We start from the raw sequence: 12,155 nt of genomic DNA, 5'->3' as shown, positions 1-12,155 counted from the left end.
AGTTTGGATCATAGCGTAGGTAGAGGCTTTGCAGCTGAGTGCGTAGAGGCCTAGTAGTTTGCAGCTGAGTGTGCAGACCCCTGTAGCTGAGTGTGCAGGGTGAGTTGAGTCTGTAATCTTCTAGAAGTATTAATAAAGAGAAGTTTCTATCATTTCTATGTATTTATTTTCTATTTTTGCATCTGTTATATTCGGTAAGAATTTCACTTTTAATGTTTATATGATGTGCGAATGTGTATAATAGTATTGGTTAAGTGAACGCAAGTTAGAATATCTGTTTACATGAAGATAAATAAGATCTTTTGATTAGATAAGTAAGATACTCAGTCTAGTTTCGGAAATAGTGCAGTTCGTTGCCTTACCAGTGCAAAAGGATTTTAGCCTCTGGTTAGGGCTGCGAGGAAGCCAATTGTAACAGATCGAGAAGGTGCTAAAAGTTAGAACAAGGCGCGAAGCAACTTGCATGAAGGTAGGTCTAGTTGGAATAAACTGACATCACATCCATCTCAAGGGTGTAGAAACTTGGTTCCAGCATCCCCCCATACTGCTTCGAGTAAGACTTCAGTCCATGCTCTACGAGTTGATGCCAAAAGGGCCAGTACTATAGGGATTTGTTTGTATAACTAACTCTGAACCTGGGTCAGGCCCCCATAAGCCAACATAAATCAAGGGAGTGATTTGAGTACCTTAAGCATGGATCTTATATCTTCATGTTGAGGTCTCTAAATATTTCCAAGCTGAATGATGCCAAATGAAGATAGGTCCTTATACCCTTTAACTAAATCTCTAGCATCATCTATTAATTCCTAATAGTAATGAAACTTTTCTAGTGATTGCAAAAGTTATGAAAGAACCTTGTATTTTCATCATTGATTTCCAACCATAGTCCTTGGATCTTCAGGAGACACGCTTGTTAATCATCTAATTTCCCAAAAACCAACCACTTGAGAGATAGATGTAGATGAAGATAAGAGGGGCCTTTGACACTAGAAATGGAAGAGCTAGATAGATAGGGGATAATAATAAAGGGTTATTCTAGAAAATAGGTTCATAAAGAATCTACTGAACCAAATGAGGGAACCAAAATACCCTTCAAAGGATAATCTCTTTGCTAAAATGTGAATTTGGAGACAAAGATCAATAGAATATAATCTATACTATCAGAAGAAACAATAAGAATAGGAGTTGAGAAAATCTTTCTAGTTAATTTCATTGAGCATGAAGAGTCCTCACTTATCTTTCCCATATTCTCCCATTGAGATGAAGATAAACCCAAATCACCATATTTACCCATTGGTAGAGGCCCTCTCTGATCCATCACCTTTTTCCTTGAACCAATGGGTACCAAATACCACCAATGAGGAAATTCAGGGATGACTGAGCATACTTTCCATGGGGAGTAATTCCTTCCCCTTTCTTCAAATAATTATTTGATGAAGAGATATTAGGATGGACCTCACTAGTATGTAAACTCTTACCTTGAAAGCCATCATTTTCAATTTGACCAGTCTTGACCAAGTTATTGAGTAGCTTCATCTTATTTCTTCTAGTATATATATAATTGATCTCAAGCTAAAAAGGAAAAGAGGCCCTAGAACAATCCAACATTAGATGATCAATGATATGTAAATGGTAACAATAACATGGGACATCCAAATAATATAATTTATAAAGAAAGGATAGATTAGTATTACATATTCATAAGGATTCAAATAAACCTTGTCTAGCATCGATGTCAACTAAGATCTTGGCCAATGATCTAAAATTATTCTCTTGAAATCACCTCCCATAAAGAATGTTCCAACATAATTAACTATTTCTCTAAGTCATTCTTCATTCCTTAATTAAAGTGTGGGATTTGGTAGCTTGGCCCAAATATGCATACTCAAATAATTCTTGACCAGGCATAAAAAACAAGGTGTGAGGGTTTCATCCCTAGCCTGTTATGATTTGCAAAACACCTCTATAATACGATTTTAAAGGAATCCTTCTCCTTATGAAAAATGAAACCATACCATCCACATAAGAAATCTCTTATAGGATTGTAACATAGTACCAAAACCAAAATTTCATACAACCATGGAAAAAAATGTTAATTATTGATTCAAAATCCATAAAATTTCCAAACCAGAATTTTAATTAAAAAATTTCCTACTTGAGAAAGTGAGATATCCTTCTATGCAATTTAAGATAAAGAGGATCCATGGGATAAAATGGTCTCTCGATGCTTACAACCCTTCTACATGGAAATGGAACCCTAATCAACTCTTCCAACTCTAAACTGGAAATGATAAAATCCCCACCACATGAAAATCGAGCCTAGTTTGGGATACCACCATGTGAAGTCATTTCACCTACCAAAAGAGGAGGCCAATTTTCAAAATGGAGAGAAGTAAAATTTGACAATGTCTAACTACTATATGTTTTGGAGTTGTTGGTCAAAAATCGGTAAAACAATTTTTGGTTTGATAACATTTTTTTAAAATATGTTTTTGAATGCATTAATGAATTAAAAACCCTAAAAACCGCTTTTTCACTTAGATTGTGTAGAGCTCATAGAAGAAATTGATGGTTTCAACAAATTTTTATCAAATTCTAATCAAATTTAGCTTGAAAATATGTTTGAAAAACCTCCAAAATTTATAACAGATAGACTATGGTGTAACATTTACTAAGTTTTTAATGTCCAGATGGAGGGTGATAGTTCAAGGAGAGAAAACCTTATTCAAATAACATGTGCCTAATATGCAATGCAAACATATGTTAGAAAGAATGGATGGAGAGGATCTAACAATCCCTCATGTCACATCTTGTAGAGGGGGATTGACTATATATATATATATATATATATATATATATATATATATATATATATATATATATATATATATATAATCAAAGGTGGCTGGGTAAAATAATTTCTATCCTCACCATGGAAGTTCCAATCCCACATCTAACATGCTAAACTTCATTGTAATGGCTTTGAGCCTTGTTTTTTAATATAAGTAACCCCTAGAAGACATAAGCATGCATATTTCTCATATGGAATATAAAAATATTTCTCATGAATATATATATAATGAATGGACAAATGGATTTTAGTTAGTGAAAAAGACCAATTATAATCATAAAATGTGTTTGCACTACTTTTATATATTTATATATGTATACCAATGATTAAAATATATTGAATTTAAGGGAAAGGTATTAATTTGTTTAAAAATTTACTAGTGGATACTTGGTTTATCATTTTCTTAATCAATTTTCGCCTTGTTGACTAATATCTCATGACATTCAATCATCAATTCGGTTTTAAAAATTTGAAAATTAAAACAAATATATTATAGGTATAGGCAAATTGATTTTACAAGGGATTTATAGGTATTGTAGGTTATTAAATTGTATATATAAAAAAGGGTTTCTTTTAGTGGAAATATATACTAGGACGGGGTTCAAAAAAAGGATTTTAGGAGGTATTTATCGATATTTAGTGAATGTAGGTGTATTCTTTAATATTTGATGAATATAAGTGCTATAGATGCATTCACTTAAAGTCATGTGATCCTCTTGTAGTCATAGTATCCCTGATTCACAAGGCTAGCATGAGATGGGGCCATCTCCCGTGGACTCCACAATTATTTTATCAATGCAATGATTTCTTCTAGCAATATTTGACACACGTTATATCTTATATTGGTTTAAGGGCCAAATTGTTTGTTGTTGCATCTATTGTATTTAAAATTTCCATTTTTTCCATCTATGAGATTCTGGCTTCCATGGTAGGAGGCCTATTTAACATAGATTGGATAATGATGTATCTACATGCAAATCATATGGGAAATTTGTATCACCCAAACCAAGAATTGAAGCATATATTTTGGGCTTCATTGACTTTTTAGAAACACTTGAATAATCCACATTTAATGTTAAGAATTCAAATGGTTATTTGCATGAATGGCATTTAGTGCTTGATAAGAAAGTAGTAAATGGTTTGGCTCCATTGTTAGGAATAAAAACAAATGTGGATGTGAAGATATATATATTTTTAGTCTCAAGATCTACATTTCAAATCAATGTAAAAATAATTAATGGGAAATGAAAATATTGTGGTTTATTTTTAATGATATTGTGGCGAAAATTAAAAGAAAGTTTGAGCACATCCTTTCAATTCATACTATCGAAAAACATATTATTTATAGGGGTAACCAACTCTAAGATCTATCTCAACTAACAGGTTATCACATCTGTAAATAATCAACTCCTATATGTTGGTATTGTGATTGTGTGGATAAATGGTTAGGTCTAGAGTGTCCTCATCTTCAAACTCAATCTCATTTAAAGATGTAGTTCAATCCAAGCCTCCCCAAGTATCACAATCCTTTGTTATGCCTAACCCATATATTCCGGAGACTTTTGATGAATTATCTCCTTACTGGATTCTTGAATCCTTTCTAGTTTTCAAACATTATGTTTAATTTATTTTTCAATATTTTTTTGCCCCACATAACATGTGTATTAAGTGAATTTACTTAAAATAGAAAATTGAATCTGAGGTATAATTTTTTCTAAAGATTTTTTTTTGGTTCATCGCGTTCATCACGATGATAATAAAAATTCTTTAAGGAGGCATCTTGTTTTGGAAAAAATGTGGTCATTTTATAACACCATGCGTCCCTAAATTTGACCCCTCCATTATGGTTATATCAATCATTGGTAACCTTAAAAGGTCATCCATATCGATAATGATAAGGAAAATATTATTGCAAATTCTAAGCTACTCTTTGAAGTTTCAATTAATAATGAACTATGAGGTTTACCCCACACAAGAGATAGTTGTTAATGAGTTTTAGTTGTTAATAAATCTAAAAATCCAAATCTATTAAGAAATCATTCTTCTCTCTCAAAGTATGGATCTCAAAGTCTTGAAATTCAATGGAAATTGGCAGACGCTAAAAAATGGAAAGGAAAAAATTCGTAGTGAGGACAATTCCCAACTTGGTGACATCTAATGTTTGGTGCATAGTTTGAGTGATATTCACATTTAAATATTTATGTTTGAGGTCATTGAAATGCTTAAATGCATTTTGGAAATATAATTCTATCATTTTAAGAGTAAAATTGTACACGTTTTGGAGGAGTATATATTTATTTCCCAACTTAGTTGGTGACATCCAATTTTTGGTGCATAAATGTTTGAGTGATATTCACCTTTAAATATTTATTTTTGAGATCAATAAATGCTTAAATATATTTTGGAAATATAATTTTATCAATCTAATAATACACTCTTTGGAGTAGTATATATATATATATATATATATATATATATATATATAGTGTTTGCATACCAGGATCCCGAGCATGATCGGCTCTGCTCCCGATTGACCTTCCCGCGCGCCTCTGCCCTAGCCCCCAGGCTTTGCCTGGCCGGGCCTCTGCGTTTCGCCTCCCGGAGCCTGTCGTTTAGCGTGGACCCTCCTGGGGCCCTGCTGCCTGACGGTTTGTCTCTTTGTTGCTCTCAGCGGGCCTGCAATGGCAGGATCCGCTTCCCCTCCCCCTGCTTCAGAGAGCCCTGAGGAAATTTTCGCTTCCCTCTTGTCAGAACCATCCGATGCCAGACCTCGCCCTTCCCAAACAAAGTTCATAAAAAAGCTGGACGAAATACCTGAAGTGAATCTCCCTCCATCCCTGCCAAGGAAATCGGCAATAGCTCTAGCAGAAAGAGGTCTTGTAGGTCAGTTTACGGGGCTTTGGCCATCCCCAAGAACTGTTCAAAAATGGGTGGAGCGCAACTGGAGCTCAATGATTCAGGGAAAGATCGCCATTAGATTCTGTGGCCGCGGATACTATACATTCCTGTTCGAGTCAAAAGAAGATAAGAATCTCATCTTCCGCAATGGTCCCTACTTCATGGACACAAGAGGCCTCTATTTGAACAGATGGACTCCGGACTTCGACCCGGAAATGGACATCCCAAACGCAGTCCCTGTTTGGGTACGCCTCCCCCATCTGCCGCTCCACTGCTGGGGGGACGAATCCGTTAAAGCCATCGGCAATGCAGTTGGAAAATACATCGACAGATCCGAACCAAGAGAGAACATGCACGCATGCGCCAGAATCTGCGTTGAAGTCGACCTAGGAAAAGGACTGCCAGAAGCCATCAAGATCAAGGTGGATCAATGGATGCACATCCAGCAGCTGGACTATGAACAGCTTCCCTTCAAATGCAAGGTATGTCACGAGTATGGTCATTTTGCAAATAGATGTAGCAAGTTAAAAGCAAAAGAAGTAGAAAATAATGAGGAAACCGCAGAAGGAACATGGGAACAAGTCAAAAGGAAAAAGTCCCCTCCTAACCAGGGCCCCACTACCACAGCCCCTCCAGCCTCAAACCTCCCCCCCCCTCCTCCTCCTCCTCCCTCATCCTTCCCTTCAACCTCCAACCCCTTTGAATCCTTAGCAGCTGAAACCCCTTCCTCCCCCCCGCATTCCCCTCGCCCAGCCTCTCCCTGTTCAAACCCTCCTGCCTCTCCCCCCCCCACCATTGAAAGAATCCTCACCAGAAACAAAGCAAAAGAAGCCAACCAGCCATCCGACCCTCCGAGAAAAGTTGGCAGGAAAACGAACAAAGAACTCAGGGACGAAACAGCAGCAAAGGAGATGGCAACTGGAACCCAGCAACCCATGGACTCATATTTAGGCAGGCTAAAAGGAAGTGGAGAAAAAACAAAGGAGAAGTCCGGATCCCACCACACAGCTGGTAAATAATGAATCTGGTCTCTTGGAATTGTAGGGGGATGGGCTCTTCCTTAAAGCTGAAAGCAATCAAGGACCTTCTAAACCAGGAACAGCCAGACATTCTTCTAATTCAGGAGACCAAAACCACCGAGCAGGACTTTCTTCACCAAACACAAAGATTTAAAAATTTTACAGGTTTATCTAAAGGCTCAGATGGGGCATCAGGAGGGATAGGAACACTATGGAACAAAAACAAGTGGGAAATCTACAATTCTCATCAATGCACTTGGTGGATCAGAACGGACCTAAAGTGTAAAAGCTCACAGGAAATTTATCACATATACAACATATATGCGCCCAATCATTACAGGGACAAAGCCAGTTGTTGGAACACCATAGAAGAGGACATCACAGTTCTTCAAAGCAGCAGGTTAATTCTTGGGGGAGACATGAATCTTATAAGGAATGTGGAAGAAAAATATGGAGGAAGCTACCACGCAGACTCCTCAAGAGATAAGTTAGAATCCATTATCCAACTCTTCAATCTGATTGACACTCCTCTGTCAAATGGAAAATATACATGGTCCAATAAAAGATCAGGCACTCACAATATCAAAGAAAGGCTGGACAGGTTCCTAATTCAGGAAGGTGTTGCAGGAAATTTCCACTCAATCAAGAGTCATATCATCCATGGTACAGCTTCGGACCATAAGCCTGTGGCCCTCATTTTGGACAAAGGAATAAACCTAGGCCCCCTTCCTTTCAAATACAACAAAAATTGGGATCTTCATGCAGATTTCCGCACACTAATTCAAACCCATTGGGCTAAAGAAGTTATAGGGTCGCCTTACTTCGTTTGGGAAACAAAGCTGAAACAGCTCCGGACAGCCATAAAGCAGTGGGCGAGGGAGCAGGCAATCTCAGACAGGAAAAAGAAAACGGATCTGCTAGTAGAGATGGAACGCTGGCACAAAGAAAAAGAACAAACCCAATACACAGCTGAGGATCTCGAGAAGGAAAAAACTCTGTACAAGGAGCTTTATCGGCAAAATCGCATTGAAGAAGAGGATCAAAGAGTAAGATCCCGCTGCCTATGGCTGAAGGCTGGGGACAAAAATACTTCTTTCTTCCACAATAATATCAAGATTAGAAGAGCCAGCAACCAAATAGACAAAATCGAAGTTGAAGGGAGCGAGCTGAAGGGACAAGAAGAAATAAAAAGCGCAGCCTTTAATCACTTTAAGGAACTTCTCACAGCAGACCCCCAACAACATACCAGCGAGGCTTTCCTCAGTATAATAGAGAGCAAAATAACAGAGAATCATAATAAGGAGCTGGAACAAGACCCCACGGAAGAAGAAATCAGAGAGGCTACCTTCAGCATGCAGCAAGATAAGGCTCCGGGGCCGGATGGCTTCACAGTCGCATTCTACAGGCAACATTGGGACACTATAAAGAAGGATTTTGTAAGAATGATAAAGAATGTCTTTAGAAATCATAAGATGGGGGAAAACACAAAGTCCTCTCACATAGCTTTGATCCCCAAGGAAGCTAACCCAAAAACCTTCGACAGATTTCGCCCCATATCGCTCTGCAATGTCTCTTATAAGATTGTAACAAAAATACTCGCCAACAGATTAAAGAAATTCCTTCCCCTTCTAATTTCGGAGAATCAGGGCGGCTTCGTTCCAAGCAGGCAGATCATAGACAACGTCATTTTAATTCAGGAGGCCATTCACAGCAGCCTCAATAGAGGAGAAAGGGGAATGATCATCAAACTGGATATGGCCAATGCATTCGACCGGGTGGACCACTCCTTCCTAACAGCAGTTCTCAAAAAATTCGGTTTTTCCTCCAACTTCGTTAGCATCATCATAGGGTGTATCTCCAATACTTGGACCGCTCCTTTGATCAATGGTCGTCCCAGTAAATACTTCAGAAGTTCGAGGGGGCTCAGGCAGGGCTGCCCCCTCTCCCCCTTCCTTTACATTCTCATGGCAGAGACCCTGAGCGCCCATCTAGAAAATCTACGCAGCAAAAAAGAAATCACGGGCATTCGCATTGAAAGAGGAACAAAGGAGATAAATCATTCGCTCTTCGCGGATGACACTTTGCTAATTGGGGGAGCCTCCAGTCTGATGGCTAGGAGGTTCAAAAGAGTTCTGGACGCCTTTCTCCTAGTCTCTGGGGGCAAATTGAACAACAGAAAATGTAAAATTTACACATGGAATGTCCCCCTCCAGATCCAACAAAGAATCTCTCAGATTCTTGACATCCCTCTTCAAAGAAACTGGAGCTCATTTTCTTACTTGGGTTTGCCCTTGGCAAAAGAACACATCAAAGGAGAAGTCTGGACTAAACATATAGAAAAGATGAGGGGCCTCCTTCAGAGCTGGGGCGCCTCCTGGCTAAACCTTGCGGGCAGAACCATTCTCATAAAGGCTGTCCTTTCAGGCCTCCCTATCTTTCAATATGCGGTAATCATGGCACCCGCCAGCATTCACAAACACATGGAACTCATTATGAGAAGTTTTCTCTGGCAGGGAGGAAAACAGGACTCAAAGAAATTCAGCCTCGTCAATTGGGATCAAGTCACTCTTCCTTATGAAAAAGGAGGTCTATCAATAAAAATTCCAAGTCTTTTTAATCAGGCTCTGGGACTCAAGCTGATCTGGAAGATCCTCTCAGGAAATGGCTCGTGGTGGGTGGAGACAATAAAAAGAAAATATCTCAGCGGTCCAAACTCCAACATTCTCAATGATCCAATTGCAGACAGGCCTTGCACCCCAATGTGGAGATTGATTAAAAAAGTTCTACCCCACTTCAGAGAAAATGTATCCAAAACCCCGGGCAGCGGAAAAAACATCAAAATATGGTCTGACAGGATTATGGGCGCCAACACAAGAAATTCGTATCAAGAGTTCAGACCTTTACAAGCCTGGATGGAGGAACGAAACATAACTACTCTGTATGACATCTCCTCTTGGACTCAAAACAGATGGCTTGATTGGAAGGACCTAAATCTTCCTCTGGATCTCAGAGATCTATGGCACAAATTGAGGCTCTCTCTCTCTGGCTCTGCCCCAATCAACAAGGAGACTGATGACAGATACATCTGGGACACCTGTGGAGGAAGCTTCACAGTAAAAGAAGGATATAAATCTTTGCAAAACAAGACACCCACAGTAAATTGGCATCTCCACACGGCTGCTTGGAAGACTGAATGCATTCCAAAAGTGAAACACTTTAACTGGGCTCTCCTAAAAGGAAAAATCCTCACAGCCGAAAATTTGAGAAAGAGAGGAATACAAGGCCCCTCGATCTGTTGTTTTTGCCGAGCAGAGGAGGAGTCCATCCATCACTCCTTCCTTCGTTGCCCCTTCACTCAAAGCTGTTGGAAACAGTTAGTTAGCCCCATGGAAGTCAGGGGAAGCTATGATCAGGTGCACAACCTTCAGAAAAATTGGAAAAAAGACTACCCTCTCTCAAGGAAAGGCAAGAGTAATCTCATTAGAATATGGAAATGCATCCCTGCCACTTTATGCTGGAACATCTGGTTAGCAAGGAATAATCATGTCTTCAAAAATGGACAGCCAAAAATAGGCAAGATCATTGCAAAGACAATAGCAGGCATCTCAGAAGCTATCAGCGCAAATCATATAGCCCTCCCAGATCAACAAGGATGGACTCAAATTGAGAGAGACTGGTATAATAAGTTCAACATTAGTCACTCTCAAAGTCCCCCCCCTCATCTTAAAGCACCTCAGAAGCACCACAACTGGAAGCTCAGGGGAGCAAAAGAAGAGATAAGCAATTGGATCTACGCTCAGAAACGCCCCCTTCTCCTCTTCGATGGAGCTTCAAAGAACAACCCCGGGAGAGCAGGTGCCGGAGGTATAATTAAAGATCATAATGGGAACCCCGTATGCAGCTACGAATGGGGACTCGGGAACGCCTCAAACAACACCGCTGAAGCCTACAGCTTGTTCTTAGGTACCGCAAATTTGCAAAGGTTAGGTTTGAGGAATGCCATTATCCTCGGGGATTCGGCCATCATCATCGCTTCCATGGTCACAGGGAAGGAGTTCACCAAAGCAAGCCTCAATAACATCAGAACGAGGATAAATGACAACATCAGACATCTGGGCGAAGTAACATTTTTGCACGTGCTAAGAGAGAACAACGTGGAGGCGGACTCCTTAGCGAGCAAGGCAGTCAATAGGCCACAAGGACAAGTCTGCGAGAATGACAGAATCTTTGATCGGGCAATCCCATAAGAGACCAAAGTGTCAGCCAACACATCAGAATAGCCCCTTCAGAATTTGTCCTAAAATCATTCACCTCCCCGGCTCCCCTTCCCTCGATTTTCCCTTTTCCTTCTCTTCGCCGCCGTTCCCCTCTTACCCAGATCCCAGATCTTCACTTTCCCATCCTCCTCGTGATCTCCCCTCAGACTTTTCTGGTAAATGTCTTTTCTACACTCCCGAAGTCTGTCCTCAAAATCTTCAGTTGGATCCGCTCTCAGCTTCTCCAGTCAAAAATATCTTGCTCCCTCATCATGAGAGGCCTCTCTCGTTCCAATATATTTCCCCTCCGATCCCTTCTCTTTTCAAGTCTTCCCTGTTTCATCAGAATCAGTTGGGTAAAGCGGTGTCTCTTGAGCAAGGCAGTTTACTCAGTGGAAGCTATCATTGGTCTCTCCTTCTCGATCACTTCAACAGCAATCAGCGAGGCAGCCATCAGAGCATTAACGAACATCCGGCCCTCTTCACAGCGCTCAGTCATGGCAGAAAACAGACAGCAGCAAGAGGCTCAGGGGAGAGAGGCGCAACGTGCAAACCCGCTGGACAGAGTGTTAAACTTCGAGAGGATTTCATTGCTGACAGCAGATCCAAGCGCAAAAAGCTTGAAAAACGCAAAAAGGAAATTGAGGGCCTCAAGGAAAAGTGTGAGCATTTGGAGGAGGCCATCAAACACATTCAAAGCATCACGGAGAGCATGCAGGCAGAGGCTTCCACAAAGGTCAGCCAAAAGGAGCAGCAGAAGGACGACCAGATGGAGGACTCAGTGAACCAATTCTGGAGTTAATCTCATGGCAAGCAAAGTTCGCCTTATAGACGGCCTGTTCGTCAGACAATATAGTAGATATCTCTTTCAACATATTTTCCTCAAGCTAAACGCACAGAAGTCAGGGGCTGCGCCCATTTTTTGGACTTCTTTTCTATCTCCTCTTCTAGCATCTTATGTAACACCTCCTGCTTAGTGCAGTTTTTTTTCAATATATGAGTAGACGATCTTGTAAAAAAAAAAAATATATATATATATATATATATATATATATATATATATATACACGAACCACATGGTATAGAATAGTTGTTAAATAGGTGCACTATAAAGAAACTCCTTGCATAATG

General features: G+C 39.8%; 1 protein-coding gene across 1 annotated transcript; it reads left to right on the top strand.

Moving 5' to 3' along the window:
- The first annotated feature begins 6,797 nt into the window (after nt 1–6,797).
- LOC149221436 (uncharacterized) lies at nt 6,798–11,826 on the top strand. The gene is made up of 2 exons (XM_089387380.1): nt 6,798–11,003; nt 11,371–11,826. The coding sequence occupies exons 1-2, from the start codon at nt 6,798–6,800 to the stop codon at nt 11,824–11,826; spliced, it is 4,662 nt and encodes a 1,553-aa protein (XP_089243506.1).
- The last annotated feature ends 329 nt before the right edge of the window (nt 11,827–12,155 follow it).

The sequence above is a fragment of the Pinus tabuliformis genome, chromosome Q, assembly GCF_031772625.1.
Source record: "Pinus tabuliformis cultivar Carrire ecotype Pingquan chromosome Q, CPIR1, whole genome shotgun sequence".
Taxonomy (NCBI): domain Eukaryota; kingdom Viridiplantae; phylum Streptophyta; class Pinopsida; order Pinales; family Pinaceae; genus Pinus; species Pinus tabuliformis.
This window is presented reverse-complemented; position numbering and strand designations above follow the sequence as displayed.